At 41.7% G+C, this 24,995-nt stretch overlaps 1 protein-coding gene across 1 annotated transcript in view; it reads left to right on the forward strand.

The window, feature by feature from the left end:
• Nbas (NBAS subunit of NRZ tethering complex) overlaps positions 1 to 24,995 on the forward strand; it is a 367,894-nt gene that overhangs the window by 285,152 nt on the left and 57,747 nt on the right. Inside the window, 5 exon segments of the mRNA XM_032907488.1 lie at positions 11 to 261; positions 1,415 to 1,512; positions 1,514 to 1,558; positions 1,560 to 1,596; positions 1,599 to 1,742. Coding sequence (XP_032763379.1) covers positions 11 to 261; positions 1,415 to 1,512; positions 1,514 to 1,558; positions 1,560 to 1,596; positions 1,599 to 1,742 — 575 coding nt within the window.

A 24,995-nucleotide genomic window follows, 5' to 3' on the forward strand; every position in this document is an offset into this window, starting at 1 on the left:
TTGATTTCAGTTTGTCCACAGGAGAAATTGAAAAGCGAGCCCAAGCTCTTCATCTCTTTGACACTTTGAAGACAGATCCTGAGTCCTTTCATAAACACATGGTCAAGTATATCTACCCCACCATCGAGGGTCTTGATCATGAAAGGCTGCTGTATTATTTCACTCTCTTGGAAAGCTGTGGTTGTGCGGACTTTGAAACAGCTGCTATCAAACCAGAAATCCATATCCGCCTCCTGAAGAAATTTAAAGTTGTTGCATCAGGTAGGACACCATGTTCTTGCTGGCTGACCTTTCTTCTAAATGAAGTCTAGGGATTAATTTTCTGCACACAGCCAGCTGTGCTCATATACTGTCATTGACATATGAAGACCACAGATTTCTGAAGGTGATTGACTTTAGGTCGTATCCTCCAGCTCCTTTTCCTGCAGTGGGAGAATTCAGCATTAGGAAAGAACAAAAATCTTCTGAAATTCCCGATAGACTTCAGGTCAATCTGTTGCAGACAGCCCTCTTTCGTCCTCCTCTGTGTTTAAAACGTGATATGATTGGGCCTCTGTTCTTAGACGGCTTGGCAAACTTTCCAGTAGAACTCATTCATTTAAAATAGTCATGGGGCTTGTGGGGCTGGGGGCGGGGGGCAGCTCGCAGTCAGCAGCACTTGCCGCTCTTGCTGCAGCCCTAGGTTGGTTCCCAGCACCCTAATATGGCAGCTCACAATTCCATGGAACTCTAGTTCCAGGAGATCTGACACCCTCCTCTGACCTCCTACACACATGTAGTACACAGAAGATAGAGGTGCAGGTACTCATGAATATAAATAAAATAAATAAAGTATTAAATATACATTTTACATTTGCGTATGATCACGGGACATGTAAAGGAAGAGGCTTTACATCTTGGTGAATTTTAGGAGTGTTTAAAGTGGTATTCTTGTGCTTATACCTAGGAAATTAAATGTGTTAATAGTCCTTAAGTCTCTTTGTGGTGCCTCAGATTTTATGTGGCCCTTCGTTCTATGTTCATCTTTTCATGGCAAGTGTAAGAGTGCCCTTGAGGTCATGAGATGTTCCGAGAGCTGCCTTCAAGTGGCTGGTGACAAGTGAGCAGTTTGGCGACTCTACTGATAGTCAGTGTAGGTGCCGCAGGGCATGCGCTGCCGACCCTAGGAGACAGTGACTCATGAGGGTATGGAGAAGGACGCTGAGAGCTTCCTGAGTCAAATGATGTGGGATTGCACAGCTCACGTCCTGCCTGAGCCTAGACCTCAGTTTCTGGTCTTCTCTTGATAGCCTAAAGCTCTCAGTATAAACTACTGTCTTCTCCTCCAGTGTCTCACCAGGCTTGTGTGGGTTTGAGGTGCCTGTGTATTCCCATTACAGTCAGCCTCTCCCTTCCTTTCTCTTCCTTCCAATAGGCCTTAATTATAAGAAGCTGACTGATAAAAGCGAGGATGCACTGGAAGCACTGGAGCCTGTGCTCACGAGTCAGAATATCTTATCTATTTCCAAACTCGGCTCCCAGGATCCCTGAGAAGGAGGGGCAGATGCTGTCTCCCAGCCTCTCTGTACACTGTCTGGTTGCAGAAATTGTTCTGGACTGAGATCCCCACCTCATCAAGCAGGCTCCAGAGTCTTCCACAGAGTGGCTTCATGCCTATGACGTCTGCCTGAAGTACTTGGACGACTCTGTCCAAGATGACCTCATCACTGTTGTGGATGCAATTACATTTTCTCCAAAAAGCTGTGTCCAAGGTAACCAAGGCACTCAAGCTAGAGAGTGAGAGGACTTAAAAAAGAAATGAAAATGGTGCTGCCATTCCAAAGATTTAATTTTATTGTCTTTCTTCAATTAAAAAAAAAATTCTAAGTTTTTCTAAAGCTTTTAGGCTTTCATGAGAAGACTTGGCTTTTGTTTTTTGTTGAGCTTAATTGAGAAATCACTTTCTCCTATTACATATAAAGAAATAATAGAAACCAGAGATGCCCAGTCTACTTTATATGTATATTTTTAACCTGTTATAGTTCTCATTGGTATGCCTTAGTAAATGCATCATCCTTTTTATTCTAAATTGTCAAAAGTAAGGAGATCATCGGTCCATCCCTGATATAATTTTATTCAGAACCCAGCCTGACACCTTCCCTGACTCTGGTTGAGCTCTTAGAATTTTTACATGACTGTGACATAGTAGAACATGGCGAGGATGTCTCTGGGATTGCATGCCATAGTTCCCAGGTATCTGTGTTTAGATCTGGAGCCATTTGACCTCATTCCAAGACCTGCTCTCCACACCTCATCAATGGCACCTGACATCAAAGTATGGTAGGGTCTTCTCTCCTTTTGCCCCCTGACCCAGATAATCCTGCTGGGCAAATGTTGTATGCTCACTGCTTGGGGCCCAGGGCATTGTGTCTCTTAGGGTAGCTCTCAGCATCTGCCTTTGGAATGACTGTTTTCTTCTTGACTGTCATAGCTGCTGCTGTCCTTTTTCTTCCTCCAAGACAGCCAGTGTATGCACTGCCTTCCCCAGAATCATTTATTGTAACTATCACGCTGCTATTACAGGAGTTGTAAAAGTCTTGCAAAGCTTTCATTTGGAGTTTGGGCATGGGTGAATTCTAGATTTTATTCACTCACTAGACTCTTTGTTGTGGGTAACCAAGAACCTTTTCATTTTTTGGTTAATACAGTCCAATTAATTTGAATGATAACTTGATTTTTAAGTTTACATCCACTGTTTTAAAATGGAGATAATTCAGTTTTTAAGGAAGGAACTAATGGTGATTTTTAAAGAAAGCTAGCAAGATGATTTTAAGAACAGCCTATGTTTGGGCTCAGATATATCTGGTGTGTCACTTTTCAACTGTGAGAATCCATTAGCCATTGCCTCTTCCAGAGCAGACTAAGGATGGAGACTTTGAGGAAGATGTTATTGTTACCAGAAGCAGAGTAGAGCTGGTAGAGGAGCGACAGTCTGAGCTGAAGGAAGCCACACGTGTCCTTTCCTGTCCACTCCACTCTACTACCTGTAGGAAGTCTTAGGAACAGGTCAGTGGACCCAGTCCAAAAGTCAAGGAGCACTGGGACCAGAGTGCCTGAGAGCAGCCCTAAACAGCCTGTGATGGGTCATGGCCACAGCAGGGCTGAGTTCAAATGAGGTGGGTGGTGACTGTAATGTGTAGGAAGGAACCAATCCACCCAGGAGTCTAAAGAAAAAGCCTCATGAGTCGTAACTGAGCACTGCTGAAGGAGCAGGCAAAGACTAAGCAAGAACAGAGAAGGAGCTTCCTGTCGATGCAGTTTCCTGCCTGTCCTCAGCCCCAGGCTGTTTTGAGTAGTTGCTGGGCGTCCACTGTGGTGTGTGCTAAGTGGGAGCATGCTTGTGGAGGTTGGACCAGGCAGGCAGTGCTGGACCTTCCTCAGCTGTGATCTGTTCATGTGGAAACTTGAGCTGCATCTAGACCTCACTTGGAGTTTTAGCGTCTGTGATATCTTAAGCTTCAGGATATTCAATTAGTACCGTATTGTTTATCATCGAAAACCAATCTTAGTCCTAAGCTTTCAAGACACCTGTGAACCCATGAGGGGTGTGTGTGGGGTGTGTGTGTGTGTGTGTGTGTGTGTGTGTGTGTGTGTGTGTGTGTGTTGTTTATCATCGAAACCAATCTTAGTCCTAAGCTTTCAAGACACCTGTGAACCCATGAGGGGGGTGTGTGTGTGTGTGTGTGTGTGTGTGTGTGTGTGTGTGTGTGTGTGTGTGTGTGTGTTTATGACCACAGTGAAGATTCAGTCAGTTTCTGGGTTGTTCCTTTAGCTCAGCTGGTGTGTGTGTGTGTGTGTGTGTGTGTGTGTGTGTGTGTGTGTGTGTGTGTTTATGACCACAGTGAAGATTCAGCTGTTTTGGGTTGTTCCTTTAGCTCAGCTGGTGTGTGTGTGTGTGTGTGTGTGTGTGTGTGTGTGTGTGTGTGTGTGTGTGTGTGTGTGTGTGTGTGTGGTTTTATGACCGCTGTGAAGATTCAGTCAGTTTCTGGGTTGTTCCTTTAGCTCAGCTGGTATTGACCAGGCACAGCATTTCCTTTTTCATGGAATGTTCTTCAGAGTTTAGTTTTCTAGTGCACCAGGAGAACTGTAAAAGTAAAATAATTACCTTTAAGACTCTATTTTAAAACTTTAAATTGTTCCCCCACTTTATTGTTTAGCTTTTCATTTTCTGGCTAGATGAAAGCAGAAATGTATTACATTTGGATAAAAATGCATCTTTGAAAGCGTTCAGTACTGAGAGAGGGGAGGGGATGAATTATGAGACACAAATCCCACATGTTCGAGGACACATTTGGAAGAGAGAATACAACTGGATTTGCTCAAATTTTCAAAACACCAGATGTTCCCACAGCTTGTACATGATGCTGAAAATGTAAAGTGAGTATGCGTTATTCATACACAGTGTGCGGTGTTCAGGAGTGAGCCCACATTTAATTCAGAACTAAATTTTTAGAAAGAATGCGTAAGCTTTTTCTAGAGTGCCTAGCAAAACAGTCAGCAATTGTTCAGATACTAAAATTCAGACAGGAATTTCCTGAAGTCTGCATCATGTGCTGAATCCACAGCGAACATGCCAGCGATGGCTGTCTGTACTTATACTGACAGTTGTTTAATTAACATTTACATTAGCAGAATTCTTAGGCATTCTGGGGAAAATGTTCACCAAATAGCATTGTCATATTGAGCGGCTAATCTTTGCTGACATTGGAGGTGATGGCTACGCCGAAGGGAAAAGGGATAGAAATGTGTATCTGCTGCATCCTACGTTGCTGAGGTGGTAATAGGCAGGGTAGAGTCGCCACTACCCTGTTAATTTCATCAATTAAAAAGGCAGCAAGCGAGGGTGGGTAACACTGTTCTGAGGAAACATGAGCAAACTCTCCCCAGATAGGAAACCAAACCATCAACAGCAATTAAGCTTATCTCAAAAGCCTAACTTCGTAATCCATTGAGTTTATTAGGGCTCCTTACAGAACTATAGATGAGTGGGCAGTTAGAAGAGTGGGGTCGAAGGGTCATTTACAGTAGTGTGAGTGAGAGAGTCACAAGAGCATGACTCAAATGTGGCTTAATCCAATAAGCTCCCCCACAGCTGCCCACAGTCTGGATTGAGGAGCTCAGGGTCACACAGACCGGACAGGCTGCAGAGGGCTGTTTCAGGCAGCTAGGCCTCAGCTTCTGCATTTAGACTGTTGCTCTGACTGCGGTACATAAAGAAAAGCCAGCCTTACACGGATGGGAGGGAGGGAAGACAATGTTGCAGTAGCCGCTACTTTGGAAAGTATTTTGACACTACATTTCAGCATAAAATGTTCTAAATATTAGCTCCAGTGAGGACTCTAGAAACATTTAATTGCATTATGCATGTAGAAATATCGGTACACTGGATATACAAATTATTCAAATGTTGAAACATTGCATTGTTTCATGTCAGAAAGTTACATGTACTAGTATGAGCACCAGTCTTTAATCAAAGAAATCTTGATTTTTTTTTCCCCAAATGCTGTCAGGCTAAGAGTGGTAGATGCAGGTTTCCTTTTAAAACATTAAACTTTATCATTGAAAACAAATATTATGTACATTTTCCTTGAAGTGGCGTGCTGTTTCAGTTTATACCGACCAGATGCTCAGGTCTGAATAGATCTGTAGTTTGTCAGTGCTCTTTCAAGCAAGAGTTTTACCAGAAAAGCTCAGGCTCTCTCTGCTCACCGTTCACAGGATTGCGCAGATCCCCTGTCCTGATCGCAGTGTGTGCATTGTGTGTGCATAGCTCACTTCTTCACACGGAATATTGCTGTGCACGCAGCGATTGCCGTTCAGCAAAGTTAATTGTTTCCATTCTGTCATGTAGAACAACCTCACATGTGTTGTCAGATGTAGGACTTTTGGTGCAGTTCACTTTGTGTTAAGTCCTCACAGCTTTACCCATGATTGCATTTCCATTCAGAGTACAAATGTCAACGCATTGGAAATGGGTAAACAATGCTTTTCTGTCATTATAAAAATGATATTTATTTTTAAAGCTCTGTGAAATAATTTTAGGATTCCTTATCGTTTATAAACCACACTATGAAGTAATCTTGGAACTCCTTGTGGTTTATGGACTTTACTAAAAGTCATCATCTTTAACAAGTGTAACTGTCACAGTTTTGTTTTGATGCTTACATGGAACACAGTTCAAATTTCTAAGGTCACTGTTTTTATGCATGTGTTCAGTCACGTGTGTTTATATGCACCACATGAGTGCAAAAGCATAAATGCATGAAAATAGTTTAGTCAAAATTTCAGCATTGTTCTTGGTAAAACTGAAGAGGAGAATGTGGCTTATTTCTCATGTCCACCCTCGTTATCCTGAGTTGGATCTTCACCTAACCCTGCCAGACACACAGGCTGGCTTGCCACTCACTCATGCTGGTGGGAAGGCACACTTCCTCCCTATGCTCAGACACCATGGAGTCAAGTCCTAGTTAATGCTTTAGAATAGATCTCTCATGTGACACATATGGAGTCTCAAGTATAACATAAGTGATGCTGTCCTCTATATTATCATCTCAACAGGTTACCCCTGTAAGATATTAATGTGAATTTGCATTCACTTTTTAACTAAATTTGTAAAGATATGGTATGTATTTACTCTGTAAGTCCATTCAGACAAGTTACTTCCAAATGGCCAGTAACCACATGAGCATGTTAGAAGCATGTTAGACATGCTCTGAAGCCTAAGTGTGGCCCTGGACCAAATACAGCTGCCGATGAAAGGCACAGTTAATGGTACAATACGTTCTAGCAACAGCCAGGTAAGCCTGTAGCAGAAAAGGCAGGACTAGGTGTGAGCATCAGTATCTTTCCCCCTTGCCATATACTGGCTGTCACTCCTTTCCTGAGAAGGAGGAGCAGAAAGACTGAAGCGGCATCTACTTTCTCTGGACCCATAAGGGAAAGTTCCTGCTTTATGGGACAGAAAAAACTGAAGGAAGAGGAAGCTGCTTCCTATAGACCTATATCCAGAGGAATGCCATGCTGACACTACATGAGACTGTAGAGCTCATCTGTCCTATGTGATGCATGACTAGTGTCTACCATTTACGGCCCACTTACTGTGTATCAGGCACAGTATCTCCAGTAAATTCCACAAGTCTTTCAATGTGAGTGTTATGATCTCTATGGAGAAGTCGGCTCAAGCCCAGAGGTTAGGTAATTTCTTCAAGGTCAGAAGGCAGAAATTGCCTATTTCATCTACAGACAAATTGCTGTCCAGCAAAGTACACACTATGCAGAATAGTTGACTGATAATCTCTCCCTCCCAAGTCAGAATAATCTGTCCTTCAAAATTCTGTGTCTGTCAGATGATCCTGGGCCAGAAGGCTGAAGACTGATGCTCTTATGTATTGCTGACAGGTCTCTACAGCTTGTCTCAGCTCCGCAAGCCGTGTGAGGCTGCCTGTCTTTTCAGATAATATTGGTGATTCTCAGATTTCCCACAGGGTTGAAGACTAATTATAGTCTCATAGCCCACCCAGGCTATTTAACATCGAGAATACATATCTGATAGTTTTCAGATAGTATACAAGCTAGCCAAGATATGACACATAGATTTTAAGCCTTTCTTCAGCTAGGATAGATACCAGTATATACTATTTAATTGATAAAAATGATGGACTGGGTGTTAGGTGTATTTTATACTTTATAGATTACAGAGTGGTAATAGCTGTGCTCAGCTTACATTTGAGAAAAATGTTCTTTTTTTTTTTAATTGAACAGAAAGGGTGAAATGTGGATCATTGTCTATATGCAGGTGAGGCAGGCACAAGATAAGGCAAGGCCTGTGATTGGGCAATGAAAAAAAAAAGGTGGGGACAGAATTTTTGTAAGGCCAGAAAGATGAGAAGGCAGAGGGAGAAACAAAGGTGGAGGAAGAAAAGGATTACCATCCCCATGTGGCTTTAAATGGCCACAGGTCGATATGGATACTATGTAAGGGATGGGTTATTAAAGGACAGTTTGTCTTATCTAGGTGGGCAGTTTATATCAATATCAATTGGCTCTGTGTTTATTGGGTGGACGTTTTGTGGGATGAGAATTTACTGATATAAATCTGGCTGATAAATTACAAGCCTATTGAGTTTTGATTTTAATGGGTTACTGGGGGTAACTGTGACTATAACCACAGGGGGTGGATGCTAGGACTATGAACAAGGTTCACAGCAGAGAGTCGCAAGAGGGCAGCTGCTGCTGGGGCCAGAGAGTAGCAGGAGGTAGCGTGGCATGGTGCCTGATGTCATTTTCTATTATTTACTGCAACACTTCCCATATCTCTACATGAAAAAATGGTTTTTATAAAATTTATAGGTGCAGGCAAGCCTTCTAAAAGTGTTAAAGTTGAGACCAAAATGCTAACACTCAGTTGAAATGTGCTTTTATATCTAACACAACCCTTGTGTTTTAGCAAATAAACTATAGTTTGAGATTCGTTTAATTTCAAGCCAGATAAGCTAGAATAGTAGACATTATTTGAACTCTTCTGATATTCATAATTCATAGAACACAATTGCCTTAAAGCCATTAAGTTGTGAAGCTGGCATTAGTACCTAGAAGACTGCATGCTTGATGGCTGCTCCCTCAAATGTTAACTCTGAACCCAGATGTGGAGTGCGGTAAATTTTCTTTTGTTAGTCTTTAAAGAATGTCCTTTGCCCATTGATTTCTACTTTTGTTGGATTCCATGACTTCTGAATGAAAGTGTCATTCCAGATACTTCCAGGGAATCTGGTTGGAGGACCTCTTCATTGCCATTCTTCTTGGTATTGTGAGCAAATGATCTTTGTCTTCTTTGCCTTTCAGCAGTTCATGGCTTATTGAGTCCTCTTTGTGCACGAGCAACCAATAAAGTAGGTTTAAATAGAATGGTAGTTCTGGTTTCTATCAGAGAAGAGAAGAGAAAAACCTTGATTAAGTGCTTTCTACGTCGCAGATATGTATTTGTTGATTCTGCTTCCTCAAAATGACTATTTTAGAATTGTGAGTATGTTGGCTATACTGACCTAATCTGACCTTCATGTAGTTTCTATATTATAGGCATAAACATTGTTGTTTCATTCTTATTGACTGTTATGCTTTTGTGGAACAAATTGTCTTATTCAAGATGAAAATTTAGTTCAATAAGCGTCTTCTATCTGGACAGAACTACAGACAGCCATCAGCTTAGGAGATACACAAGAAAAACAAATCTGAACAGGAATTCTTTCCAAATATAACCATCAACACCAGGGAAATAGATAGGAGTAAGAACGCTTGAGGCTGGGCTGGAGAGGTGGCTCAATGGTTAAGAACGCTTGAGGAATAAATAATAGTTATTACTGTGTAAGAGAACTAAGTATTCTCTGATATTAGATAACTGAACTTTGTGTGTGCACACATCTGTATGTGTGTGTTTGTGTATATGTGTGTGTGTGTGTGTGTGTCTGGGGCGATACACGCACACTTGCTGCGCTGCATATGTATAGGTCATATGACAACTTGGTTGTTCATGGTTCGTTTTTTTCTCCATTCTCTGGGTTCCAGGATCAAACATAGCAATCAGACTTGGTGGTGAGTACCCTCATTCACTTAGCTATCTTTCTGATCCAGAATTAAGCCTCAATTAAATATTAACAGCCCCATAGAAGAAGAATTCCTTGCTAGGACCATTTAGAGTGGGACATCCTTCTAGGAAAGGTTTCACATGGTATTCCCTACACCTCAGAAGTTGATTTTATCAGGCTTCCCCTTTATTCATTTGCTGAAAGTAAAATCATCATCATCATCATCATCATCATCATCATCATCATCATCATCATCATCATCATCATCATCATCATCATTATAATCTGTAGGTTCCTAGAGATGTTAGTCTGATTTTCCATTTGTCTTAGTCTTTTCTTTTTTCAGGTATGTATTAATGCTCAATTTGTTCATTCATTGAACAAATTATTTAGCAATACTATGTGTTAAATCCCCAGCTTTGTGTGTGGTGGGCAAGGTCCTGAGGCCTCTTAGCTCTATCCCTAGCTTTCAACAGTAGATTGTTGAATGGGAACTTCTAAGATGACTCTCTGCTTATTGTTTACTAGAATTCAAGCCACTGGATAATTCCTACTTCTAGAAAGTGGGTTGGACTTGATGATGCTCCTCAAACAAATAGAGTGGATGTGCCAGGGTTAGAGGAGTTGCTATAAAGTCAATCTAGACAGAGACTGGGTAGCCTACTCATGTTGCTGCTATGTTTGAGCAGCATGGAGAAGAGGCCCCATAACTAGAGAGCAGAGATCCCAGCAACCATGTGAGTAAGCATGGGGTCAGGTTTCTTCTCTATATCAATCAAGCCGGCAGATGAGAGTTAATTTGAGACATTTCCAGATTCATGACTCACAGAAGCTCTCATGTAATAGGGACTTTAAGCTTCAAAATTTGGATAATTTGTTGTGAACTAATAAATTATATCCACTGTATATCAGGGTATATATTCATACAATGGTATATATCACTGAACAGAATTGACATCTCTAGAATTAGGAAGTATACTCTAGGGGATATAGAAACTAAGCTAAAACTGTAAATGTTTATGTTTATGAACCTATGAAATAATAATGGATACAGGCAAAGAATAACCTGGGGAGAGATTTGGAAGTGTAAGTCCAGAGAAGATTTCACTGTGACAGTACCATTTGAGCAAAGACTTTGGTGAAGTAAGACTGCAGGGTGGTATTTATTGAATACATGCTGGAGTTATTTGAGGGAAAAGAGGCCAGCGTATTTATGTGGGATAAGAAAAGAGTAATGGGAACTCCCAGTGAACTAGATTGTTGGGGGGAGGGCGGCAATGGGGGGAGGATGGGGAGGGGAACACCCATAAAGAAGGGGAGGGGGGAGGGGGATGTTTGCCCGGAAACCGGGAAAGGGAATAACACTCGAAATGTATATAAGAAATACTCAAGTTAATAAAAAAAAAAAAAAGAAAAGAAAAGAAAAGAGTAATGGGATATGAGGTGAGGTCAAAGAAGGATGAGATGTTACCAGCCTGAATAGAGGCTGGAGTGAATGCGAAGACACTGGAGTGTTGATTCAAGCTGATGTTTTACCAGAATCTCACGGCCTCTATGTGGGAGGTGTTATAAGTAACTGACTTAGGAGGCAATTTCAGTTATAAGTGCGGTAGGGAGCAGTGAGGTTGCCCGTCACTGCAGAGCTTAAGGAACGCTATACAATGCTGTCTTTTTCATGTGTGTATATCTCTGATAGTTTAACATATAAGCTAGGCGTATCAATATATTAATGATAACTAATAATGAACAGAACAATTAAAACTTCTGTAATGAAAGATTTAAATATTACTCCTAAACTCTTATGGAACATTCCATGTAATATTTCCAGACCCTGGATGACCACGTGTAACTGAAACCTAAGGAAAGGAAACCTTGACTAATGGGAAACTACTGTGGGGGTGAGGTCAGTGCGGATCACGGTAGTAGCAAAGAAAATGGTGAGGAGTGGTTAGTTTCCATTGAGCTGGGGAAGATTTGATTTGCTAATGGCTTGGATGTAGGATGTGAGGGGTGAGGTCACTAATCCAGTGTCTGCCTGAGCAGCTATAAAGATGCGAACTGCTGTTTATCAAAGCTCTCTTCTACTTCTGCTATCTCCTGACAAGTGCCTATTTCTATACTTATTTCCAGAATTACCTGTTCATTAAAATATTCTAGAACCATTATCTTTCAATCTAGACCTTTCTAGATTATGGAGCTCATATATACTATATTATATTATATTATATTATATTATATTTTATTATATTATATTTTATATTATATTATGGTCCTTTACCAAAGTGGCTTGATATTAAGGTTGTAATTTGACAAGTATGAGTCACAAGAGTAGCAAAGCAGATGTTTGCTACTGTTTGGTCATGTTATTGTTTTGCTCTTTTTTTAATCAATTAACAATATTGTTGCTAGTGCTGCTTTTTGTTCTTAAGAACCTGTTCTAATTACCTGGAGCAAAGACAAAGGAATTTTGAGACATGTTCATTGCTATCAGACAAACACACACAGTCTAGGACTACAAGAAGATAGCACTCAAAAAACAGTACAGAGTATAAGTTAGCACTGAAGTGAACATCGGATTTAAACATTTAATTTCACATATACTAGATCACTTGACATTTACAGATATGTAAATGACCTTTAAGCAAGTATTATCATTTCTAGTCTTCAGTCACATTGCTGGAAAGTGGTTGCTCAAAGCTTGCCCGCTTTGATTTGTTTTTGTCTGTCTGTCTGTCTGTCTGTCTATCTATCTATCTATCTATCTATCTATCTATCTATCTATCTATCTATCTATCTATCTATCTATTTTCTCCTTCAGTTCTAGGGCTTGAACCAGTAGCCTTCTGTGCAGTTACTCCTCAGGTTCTCTACTCCTGAACTCTATATCCAGATCTTTTGTTTTTTACCTTTTTTTTTTTTCATTCAGGATTTTGCTAAGTAACCTTGCATACTGACCTTGAACTCATGCTAGCCTGGACAACTTTGAGATACTGGTTCTTCTGTCTCAGTAAGAGCAAATACCTGGATTACAGGCCAGCATCACCTTGGAAAGCCAGTTTTGTCTGGTCCAAGTAGACCATGCATTATAGAAATGCCTCAAAAGGCTAGCAGAGTAATCTAATGAGGTGTGGAGAGGAACCAGGAACCAGGAACCAGGTGCACATGTAAGGATGATAGACTGAATTAGGGAAAGGATGATGTAGAAGTGAGGCAGGGGGTAAACTTTGAGTTTCTTGGACGTGCTAGTGCATTATGTAACTTGCCTCATAAACCCTCATTGGCAGGTATGTTGACTAGAAGACCTGACATCTGTCTAATGGACGGAGACATTTAGGCTCAAAGATGTTAAGGGAGTTTGTTCTGCATGATCACACATGCTGGAAAGCCTACACTTGACCTTATGTCAGTTGTATAGTCTGAAATATGTGCTGTATACAAAGATGCGCTGTCTCTCTGCAAACTCATTTAGATTCTCCCTTGTTCACTCACTGCATTTTCAGTAATCTGACTTAACACTGATGGTGCTGTGCATGTTGTGGGGACTCCCAAGGCTGCCTGAGAATAGTAGTGAGAAGCATAGATCTGAGGTGGAACTGCCCCTAGAATTGGCTACGTGCGTGAAGCTTTTGCAGGGACCAATGAAAGAACTGTGAGAAGCGCTGTATAGACCTGCTTTGGAATAGCCACACAACACAATCTACTCTGTTGACAAGTGGGAGCAGTCACACTTCCACCAGAGCATGCCACCCAGAAGAATTACATCAAAATCTGTCTCATTAAAGCTGTAAGGAACTTAATTTACTCTACCATCGGCAACCTAGTTATGCTGCTGATGGGACATTTTTACTGAAGGAGTGTCCACACTGAGAGTGTGAGTGAAAGAAAGCAGTCTCAATGTACTCACAATACATGACAAGCAGGAGTGCTTACTCTGGCCCTGCCCACAACTGGTCACACTAAAATTTCCCAAGGCCCATGATTTGGTTGTATGTCTCTTATGGTAGACTCATGCAGGACATAGCCCTTGTAACCAACTACCTCATAGAGCACATGTCTCATTGGAATGATGGATTTTTGCCACGTGCCATGCAACCTGTGGTCACATTGGGAGGGATCTGTATTGCTATACAGGTGACTTGCTTGTTCCCTTCTGCTCCTGCCTCCTTCCTCTAAAGCGAATCATGGGTAATGCATTCATTCTGAGTATTGTGACCTCTTTGTAGAAGGCAGCCAGGAAGTAGCCTTCATAGCATGCACAAAGCCCATGCACATCTGCACCCAGTGGGGTCCTAGAGCTGCAAGGAGATGTGGACCATGCCCCTCCCTAACACAGAAGCTATCTCCAATCGATTACCACTTGCAAATGAAAAATTACCTCTTGCCAAGGGAGTTTCATGGGAGAAGCAGTTCTGAGGGTAGACTGCATCTACTGTATGCACTGGCTGGCCAGCGTGTTGAAAACAAGCTCAGTGGCACCTTTGAAATTTCCCCACCTCCCAGTTTGTCTCATAATGTCGTGTCAAGGATTTTTTATTGTTTTGGTTTTATTTATATTATTTTTCTCTTTTACCTTATAGGTTCTTTGCATATATATTATGGCTCCTAGCTAGTGTTTTTATGAGATTTCTGAGTGTGTGAATGTGTGGGTCTCTAGGTTTGAACCTGCTTTATGTGTCTTTTTCTTGGACTCTTTGTTTGTGTTGACCTATTCCAGTGTGTTAGTTTTTGTTTCCTCTTATTAGAGTTTTTGTTCTTATTCCTCACAAGCCTGCTTGTTTTCTAGTGAGACACAGAGAGGAGCTAGATCTGGATAAGAGGGGAACTGGGGAGGGACTGAGAAGAACAGAGGAGAGGGAAACTGTATTGTATGAGGAAAAAGCTATTTTCAGTAGAGGAACCCCCTAAAAAAGGAAGTGACCTCCCAAGTGTGTGACCGTAACAACAGGAGCAGTGCCCCTAGCTATCCAAGCTGCACCATAATAGTGGAGATAAGTGTCCCTCCATTTCCTGCAGGGGCAGGTGCTATAAGACCAGGGAGAGAATGCTGTAGAGGGTCCCTGCATCTTACCAGGCAAAAAAGAGAAGTCCAGAACAGTTAGCTAACTTGTAGATGTGACACATGAGGACTTAGGCTCATGTCTATCTCAAAGTCTCGCATGGCATTCTTCCTTTTGTCTGCCTATTTGGCTGCAAAACTGCATCTGGGGTGATCATAATTACTGGCCTGACTAGCAAGCTGGAAACTCATTTTCTTCTTTTGCTTGGGAAATTATTTCAAGTTGACTAAGGTGATAATTGAATAAGAAATCGAAATTTGGTTAGTGATCATGTGCACCATACAGTCATGAATGACAATGCCTCCTACCCCCAAAGCAGGCCAGGAGGGATGCCAGGACTGGTGGTGTTTCTGTAGCCCAGCCTTCTCTTCATTAATAAGCTGGGAAGGAACAGCATCCCTCTTCTCAGGAAGCTTAGAGGCTTTATATTCATAGGGGTGTAAATCCTTGAGAGGACAGAGGAATAAATAAACCTTCTCAGAATAATGCACAGCTGGTATTAAAGCATATTTAACATGAAAAGGAGCAGTGAGGGACAAAAGGTTTGGAAAGAGCCTCCTCCCAAATCGTGCCTTTCCTTGGCAGGCTTCATCATTCTTCAGCACGTACTCTTCAGCACTGAATGTTCAGTGCTTGCCTCTCGCTGCTCCACTCTTTGTTTACCCTACATTTAACTGCCTTTCAGACTTACAGCCAGATTTATCTCCTAATTGCTGCTTATGAACAGCCTGGGCAGTGAAGGAATTTGTCATAAGAAGCTGTGCTCTGTCCTTCCAGATAATAGGGGTGACTTTCTCAGGTTATGAGCAAGAGTTGTCATAACTGCAGCTCTGAGGATGTCCCTTGTTCTTACCTATCTGCTGCTCGTGCACATCTCACCATAGATGGAGAGGCTCTGTGAATCAAAAGTGTGGCATCCGGAAAGTCAGAGTGGATAGTCCATGAGTCGGTGGGGGCGGAGCAATATCCAGGAAGGGCACCGGTGTAGAAGAGGCATTGCTCCTGAGTCTGTCTGTGAGTGTACTTGTCATGAGCCCTGATGCAAGGGAGACTTCAACAGGAAGTGTATTGCAGATACATCTAGCAAAAGCTGGCAGGTACACTACAGGTAGAAGCAGAGGGCATGTCCTAGACGTGGTTTGGCTACACATGAGCCTTGAGGCAGACATTACTGGATTCTCACTTGGAATAACACTCTGATGATTGGAGAATGGAACAAATGGCACCAGTCTGGAGGCCAGGACACTTTCATTGTGAAGGCTGTCACAGTATTTGGTGGTACAAGTGGGAGGGTCTCAACATCTGTGGTTGTGACTCTGGTCCAGCTGTGTGCGATGGCTTTGTGTTGTATTTCTAGAAACTACCCTTTGAGAACCGCTACTGTCTAGTTAACCTTGGCTGAATCACCGAGCAAGGCTCCTTATCCACAATGCAGCCACTTAGGGCCAGTTTGCTGATGAGAGGTTTTCCATGCCATATTTAAGGAGAACCCTAAAGGATCAGTGCATTTTTATGGCAGGCTTTATGCATTTTCCCGAAGACAGAGCAAATCACTTTAAATCTCTATGGACCCATATATACCTACGAAGTTTCATAGTTAACATTGTAGCCCTACATTCTGGTGAACTGAACTGAACTGACTGGATAGGTGTGAGATATGCCATGGTTCTCAGTAGCACAATAGGGAATTAATGTCAGAAGCAGCTGACCTTAATTCTCATCTGTGTTCAACTTTGGAACAATTCTACTGAGATAAATTTCTCCGTTGTATGTAATGGGGCCTCATCACTACTATGTTAATGCATGTCAATTTTAGAATGCTTTCACACATAAGTAAACATTCAGTTCAAATTAGCCTCTAAGGGATGAGAAAAGGTAGAGATGTGACCAGTGATGAGGAAGACTGCATGGTTGGCTCTCTCAACAGCATGTGCTGCCACAGAGGCTCGCACCTTTCTGCTGCTGTTTCTGATGCTAACTTCATCATAAGGCATTTTGCTGGTAATAGTCCAGGATGCTATTTCCCAGCAGTGAGTTAGGCTGCTTTCTAATTCATATCACTATAGAGATATAGTGTGAGAATCAACACACACACACACACACACACACACACACACACACACACACACACACACACACACACACACACAAGTTTCCACTATGCTGACTGTTGCCCTTGACCATGTCCTCCATTCCCTGGCTGGCCACGTGCTCATTATCTTGAGTCTGAATTGCCTGAGCCAATCTACTACCAGTGATAGCATGGAGTCAGCTCACACTACTCCAGGGGAAGCTTAGAGGTGCACTGTGTGTGTGTGTGTGTGTGTGTGTGTGTGTGTGTGCGCGCGCACATGCGGGTGTGTGTAAAATTTAAGATCAGTGCCTAAACTTGCTGTACCGAGCATGGACTCTCACTTCGGAACCTATGTGGATGGCCTACAGTTCTGTGGCTAAAGCCACATGTAGTATTTGGTAGCAGCACGCAGAGAGATGAGGTGTTTGACTTGGTACAGAACAGGAAGTGATTAAGAGTCAAGCCAGTTAAAGACAGCTGAGTTGACTTCTGGCTCCTTTGTAGCCCCAGTTTTGCTGGCTCCTATTAAGTTATCCTAACATCAGAACTAAGTTACAGGTATTTTAAAATTATGCATAGTAATGTATTGGTGGATCTTGTAATTAAGTTAGGGCATTGTAATAAGCATTGTAAAAAAGGAACACACAGACTGGAGATTAGAACAAGAGTTATCAGATTGTATCTCATCTTAGTAGGGGTTGTATGCTTCATCAAAGTTTTATTTGCTTTGAATATATGCATGTGTTTCTGAATATATGTAGACTCTCTAATTGAATTTTGATATACAGTCTTTCTTGTTCTGGGTATTGAACAAAATATTTGAAGCTGCTGACTTAATGGGCAGCTGGATGAGGTTCAAAACATTCCCCAGGAGTTAGCATAAGGTATCCTTCAGTTCTTTTGCATATACCATTTCAAGTCCAGCCTTCCTTCTTTGTTCAGCCCCATCCATGCCATCTAGACTTTCCTCAGGTCACAGAATGACCCCACTCATCTCCCACACTAGCCATTGGTGAATCAGTTGAGTCATTGAGAGACTTTTGTTCCCAGAGCTTCTCATAGTGGTTCACACACTTCCATTACTAATAAAATTATCCTGGAGAAGCTCATGCAAATATAGGGTTTCTTTCAACTTTGCCAATGTCTTTCCCACTCAGGCATAACACTCAGCGTGCCCAGGAACAGCTGTTTCTGAAGTCAGGCTTAGCTGATTCCAACACGAAGTAACAACCCATAAAAGCAGTGTAACCCTGAACCCTGTGTTCTGTGGACCTAAGAGATCCTAAGACATCTTGCTTACCTCTCATGTAGTGAATGTTTAATTTTTTATTTTCAATAGAACTGCTTGCAAAGAAGGGCAAAATGTCAGCAGATTATAATTAATTCTTCTCCACTGAAACTATTGTACAGTATAGCAAACAAAATTTGGGATCTCCCTTTCCCTTTAAAGAACAAGAACAAATTCCCCTTTGGTGGTCAGGGCGCACAGAGAGCCCTTCCTCTTCTTAAAATGTCTGATTCCTCAAAGTGAAATGATGCTGGAAGGTGGGTAAAGGGGGAAAGATAGATTCCTACTTGGTAGTTACTAACAAGAGGGGAGAGTGCAGAGTAAATTGAACCCCAGACAACAGGTGGAAGAGTTTTCAAACACTGCTCTTGGCTGAAGGAGAGGTACTGATGGATATTGGACAAAGGGTGCTTTCTGGGTTTGCCAGTTGGAAACAAACTTTTTGTGTTTTTGACAGAAGTGCGGGCAGCAACATCAAACCGTTCCCCTTTCCCTAAGAACTACCAGTGAGTGAGAGCTGCTTCCTTGCATGTTTCAGAGAAGCAACACGTTCCTGGGAAGGTTCTGGGTACGAGAACACTTGCACTGCAGGGCGGGCAGGGGCTATAACTGCACAATCTAAGGAAGTACCCTTGAGAGTTGAGGGCTCCATGAGCCTATCACAAGGTTCTGGCAAACAATAAATTGTCCTGGGAGCTTTGAGCTTGTCATTAGACCTTTTTAAGGGCCCTCCTTGGGAGAGATGGCCTTACACTTCAGAAGCCATGCTACGGTTTGGTCTATTAGATAGTCATTTTGTGCTAAGAGTTTTGCAGTTTTCATTTCTATATGGTTTAATCATGATACAGCATGTTGATACCTAAAAGTCTACTTGCTAAAAGAAGAAATGACTTTGTCAACCAAAATTAACGTGTAAAAATTCCTAAGAGATCCTAAGAGATCTTTGACTTCTAATATCGTGTTTAAGATCTGTGTTGTTATTATTTTAGTGTATTTATTTGATAAGAAATAAGCAAAATTTGTGATGTTAAATAACATGAAAATAAATTGATATTCCAAGTGTATATCTTAGGAGATGAGTAGGAATTGAATATTAGTTTGTGAGTCCTTGGGTGATTATTACTTAGTGCTAGATTATAGTATCAAATCATTTATAACTATGGCATAAATGTGTGTGCTAAGAGTACATGTTTGATAGTTTGAAGACCATTAACCTAAGAGGAAGCATTTCCTGTGTGCTAGCTTTAGCCATCCCTTGAATCTATTCCATTGGCTAAACACACACACACACACACACACACACACACACACACACACACACACACACACGTACATGCATATGCACACACATTGTATACTGTTGAGAGCTTTTACAGGATGGTAACTTTGAGGATCAGACTTTGGAATATTTTGATATTTTTCATAACCCATTCCCTCATTTTCCTTGAATGCGCTGCCAGCTGCTGCTCGTGTGCGTTTCTGCACCCAGGTGTCTCCTTCAGTGAGCCACTGTTGAGAGTGTATTATATCCCTGAGGTGTTTTAGAGCCCAGTGAAAGATAGGAGTTAGGACCATAGAGCATTCTCTTTTACACTAGCCTTTGTTTAATTTTTAAAGCCACTTCTTTACCCCAAAGTCAATCCCCCCCTTTGCTCCCTTGGTGTCTGTCAGGTCGAAGGTCAGCAGTTGCCACCTTTTCATGGACTTCAGTTTTCCTAAGACAGACTTTTTCCTTTACTATCTACACACTTCATTTATATTCCAGAACATTTTCTAAATATTTAATGTTATCTTGGCTTTTCCATTAGCATGCATGTCCATCGAAGGTAAATGTCTTAGACTGCACTTGCAGCCCCGTGTGCCAAAGCCAGGCCAGTACACAGTCACTGTTAGTGTTGAACATGAAAATGGAGGAAGGAGAGAGGGAAAGAGGAGGATCAGCTCTTAAGTGGAAGCATAAAAAGAAAGACTGTCTATCCAGTGGTAGCTAAATAAATTGTAAGTAGTTAAACTCAATTTTAAGTTTACTGATGCTGAGAATATATGAGTAAAATACATTTTTTCCTCTTGACTTTGCTAATATTTTAGCAGTGGGAACCACAGAACCTGGTTTTCCATTCATAGGGAACAACTGGGTTTTCTTAAGTCACTTCCAATTCCCTAATGTCAGCTTTATGTGCAAAGTCCAGCCATACTCACCTTTAAAGTATGTCGTCTTGGAGGGCTTTCTTAGTCATAAGGTTCCTGTCCTTGTCAATTTTGGACCAAAGCATTTCCTGAAAACTCCAGTACAGATTGTGTCATTTTCCTGTCAGAGCTTCTTTCTCCCCTTCCCGGGAATTAAAGATCTAAGTAGAGTGTTTTTAGTCTGATACTGGGCTCTGGCAGTGTCCCTCCTGTCCCTCTCCTCCCCTCTCCGGCATGTCTTTGTTGCACCCTGTATTCCAGCCAAGGTACTGAATTTGCTGCCTCCTGCCTGCTGCTGACTTGTGGCTTCCTTAGACTCTCCTTTCCTGCATGAATTCCCTTACCTGTCAGCCTCTCCTTAGGAATCTCTCTCCGCAGCTCTTTCCTGAACTTGCCTGTGCCTGCTTCCATTCTAACAGAGTGCCCTTCTAAAGCCTCCTGTAGCTGCCCTAGTTAGGTAGTGGCCATGCTTCTTTATAGTGTCTTTTACTTCTTCGAGTTTTCAACCAGACTGTGACATAGCCAGGGGCAAGGGCTTGATCTAATTTTGTGTTTCACCAGCACCTTGTCTGAGACAAAGGCACACTGTGTCTTGGAAAATGTCTAGCCAATGAATAAATGGAAGGTTGCCAGTTTGCTGTCCTTGTACCCCTGGTCCCTCTGGCCTGTTACTGTCTCTGTGGCATATTTTTTAGCCCAGTTTGTATTATCATGTCCCATCCTTTAGGCTGTTCTTTTGTAGTCCTTGTCTCTTTGGAGTCTGAGAGGAATGGGGTTCCGTGCGGGGACTTGGCAGTTGTAACCTTTTGAGCGTTCTGCACCATGAGTATTTAGGGAGGTGTTGGCAGCATGGTGTGTCATCGCATCTCTTAGAGGTCCTTCCTTCTCCTGCTTGTTTACCATAGCCGTTGAGCAGTTTCACTGCACTTCTTGTCTTCCCACTGTGTGGGGATACACTTAAAGTTAAATAGTTATGGTGTTGCTTAATTGCAGTAAATACTTGGTGCCAATGGACTTGCAGGGACTGTGACATAGATGGGGTTGGTGTCATGAGTCAGGCAGAGTCCTAGAGCTGAGTTTCTGAACTGATTGTGGAGGGACAAGGAAGGAGGTCAGAGAGTGACTGAAGTTTGTTTTCTCTGCTAACTAGAGTTTCTCATTTTGTTCTAAATAAGTTTCTCGGATGTTGTTTGTTTACATGGAAATGTAATAGGACAATAGGACATTTTCATGTGATTACGTCTGGCTTGGTGAGCCAGTTCTTCAGCGAGCTTGGCTTTGGAAGTTGTTTGACTTTGCTCTCAGTTTATCATTCCAGCCATAGCTCTTTAGTGTTGTAAGTTTAAGGTTCACAAACCTTGCCCCTTGCAACCAGCTTAGTCCGTGGGTGGGTTTTATATAGACTCTTAGCTAAAACTAGATTTTTATATCTCTTTAGACATTTGAAAAACCAAACAAACAATATCTATGGCCTCTGTGGCCAAGGTCACTCCTTGGCCGTTTGCTCTCCCCATCTCAACGTAGGCAATTGAAGGTTTGCACACCCAGCTTTAGTTTTCTCTTGCTGCAGCTGCAGCTGTGGTAGCCAATACATAATCAGCAGCCAAATAAGTTATTTTAACAAAAAGATAATTCAGAGAGAAGAAAAAGGGAGGAGAGAATGTTGTTGCAGACTGGTTGTGGAAAGCTACCTGATGAGGCGACATTTCTGTCAAGCTGTGAGGATTCCCAAGACAGCATTTCAATAGCCAGAAGATAGATTGGAGAGAACTAGTAAGGTGCATGGGGCAGGTCCTGATTTGTTCTTAGAGAATTGGAAGTTATTAAGTAGATATGGACAACAGTGACATTATCAGGTTTGTGTTTTTCAAATATCACTACTCTAGGGCTGGGGAGATGGATCACTTAGAATGTGCTTTCCTGCATGGATGTGAGGACCCAAGTGTTGAGGGCACAAAGTCCTCTTGCTCACAGATTAGGGAAACCAGAAATGTTAAACACATGGGCTTTTCTCTTTAACACAAGGAATTAACACTTGTTTAAAGAACTTTGTTCTTTCTAGAACATTGAGATTAGATGTAGTTAATGACCTGGTAATCTTTTGCTATTGTAGAACCAGGCCTCATTGGAACTGCCCAGACTATTATGTTTGTTCTAGACTCTTCCCAAACTCCCGAGCATTGTTTCTCAGTCAGCAGAACCCATTCTTGTGGAAGAGGACAAAGGGACATTACAAAAGACGTGAACTGTGCAAAGCAGTTTCAGTGTAGTCCTCCTTAAGCTTCGTTGTAATAATTGTCACGAGGAAACTTTCCTTGAAACGTTGTACTGTGTTTAAAATATGTCAAAAACTGCTCAAAGTCAACTCTACAAGTGGGACACAACAGCAGGTAAAATAAGTAGTGTTGAAATAGATTTCCTTTTTTCCTCATTCGGATCATTACTGGCCATAGCATTTGCAGGGATCCCACACCTGAGTACCATCCCCTCAAAGTCTGGTGAACTGGTGCACACTTGTAGTACCAGTGCCAGAGAGGTAGAGAAGGGTGTTCCCTGGCACACACGGGTAAGCCAGTCTACTTGAATCAGTGAATGAGCGCCAGGTTTATTGACAATCCCTGTCTTAAAAACTAAGGTGGAGAATAACAGAAAGACAGTTGGTGTTTACCTCTCTTTACCGCACAGATGTGTTTATGTGCTTGCTTATGTACACAAATGCATACCCAGACAGGTGACTGCTCTGTGGGAAATGTCAGAGTCATAGATGAACCCCAAGATCACAAGAGCCCAACCAAACAAGTTTTCCTCAGTTACACCAAGACTTATTTTCCTCAGACACCTTGCAAGGAGAAGAAGGGTCATGAAAATTCGGTGAATTATTTTAGCCCACAGTTGCATGATCTTTCTCTCCTGTTTGATGGGCCTGCCTGACTCCAGGGGTGTGACAAGCAGGAGGGCTTTCTCTAGACAGTCTTCTTCCTACTACCCATGGTTCTCCAACCCCCAGCCACCCCATGGAGTTCAAAATCAAGTCATTTTCCAACGGGCCACATTTCCTACCCTGTCTGAACTGGACCAGAAACTAAGTGGCAAAACCTCTGCCATGTTGCACCATCCCCAACCTGAGCACAGCTATTAGAAGCTGCTTGGCTGTTTGACATTTTGACCTGTGGGGGTTGGAGGCTCCCTATTTGAAGTTGGTTGTAGTCCTAAATTAATCTGGATCGGCTTTCTGGGAACCACCTTCTTCATTGACTCTGTGACCCCAATCCCTCCTTCCACTTCTTCAGCGAGGCCTTCCCATCTCACTCCACAGTTCCCTGTGGCGTGCTGTGGGAGGCCTGAGTCCTTGAAAGCATGCCCAGCTGCCTCAGTCTGTTGGAGAAGGTCAAAGCCTCAAGTGTTAATTCAGACTTTCACAGGCATCTAAGTCGGGGCTGTGCCATGTACTACATTTTCAGAAACGTAGCCGAAATCGGGTACATTTGATATCTGTTAGCAACATGTGCACAGAACTGCACCCTGGGCAGCTTTTGTTTGCTTATTTGTCTTGAGACACTTTCTGATTATAGGTCTTGGATGTATTACTCCCATCTGTTGTCTCTCTCAATTTAAAAAGAGCTGCCTTAAAGCTATCAGGTTTTTGTGGAGGTCCACATCATTAATTGGATCTCTGCCCTGAGTCATTTTATCCAATTGAGAGAATTTACAGGAGTCACACCCTTGCTTTATCTTTCCCTGAAGCATTTTAATCTTCTGAGGGTTTTACCTGGCATTTGCTATCTGTGCATTTCTCAATCTTGCCTTTTACGACTGGTGTGTAAATAGCAATTGTTCAACCATATAAATCCCAGAATTTCTATGTTATTTCTCTACCCTATTTGGTTCCTAAATAAAATCCAGATAATAGTTTGGTAAACTAATCTCTTATATTGTTTGACCATAATATCCTATAACATTCAGCACATACTACTAACGTTGATATTATAGCCTCTATATCTTCACGTTGATCAGTATGTGATATGCTATATCAATAAATGTCTTATGTTATACTAAATGAATATAAGGTATATGATATATTGATATTTGCAATATCTTTATAAATATATGTTATATAATATACTATATAGATAAATGTTATATGATATGGATAGTCAGTGTGTTATATGGAAATTGTGTATGATATACTATGTGGATAAATGAGATATGCTATACTATGTGGATGTATTATATTTGATATAATATATAGATATATGGTTATACTATATATGGATAAATAGTATATGGTATGCTATATGGATAAATGGTTTGTGATATGATACATATTGTCTTAGTTAGGGTTTTACTGCTGTGAGCAGACACCATGACCAAGGCAACTCTTATAAGGACAACATTTAATTGGGGCTGGCTTACAGGTTCAGAGGTTCAGTCCATTATCATTAAGGCAGGGACATGGTGGCATTCAGGCAGGCATATTACAGCTGGAGCTGAGAGTTCTACATCTTCATCTGAGGCTGTTAGCAGAATACTGACTTCCAGGTAGCTAGGATAAGGGTCTTAAAGCCCATGCCCACAGTGACACACCTACTCCAACAAGGCCACATTTTCTAATAGTTCCACTTCCTGGGCCAGACATATACAAACCATGATATATACTATATAGATATATGGTATAAGACATACTATATTGATATATGGTATAAAATATGTATGGATATGTAGTATAAGATACACTATATGGGTAAATGGATATGATATACTATATGGAT

The sequence above is a fragment of the Rattus rattus genome, chromosome 7, assembly GCF_011064425.1.
Source record: "Rattus rattus isolate New Zealand chromosome 7, Rrattus_CSIRO_v1, whole genome shotgun sequence".
In the NCBI taxonomy this organism is placed as follows: Eukaryota; Metazoa; Chordata; class Mammalia; order Rodentia; family Muridae; genus Rattus; species Rattus rattus.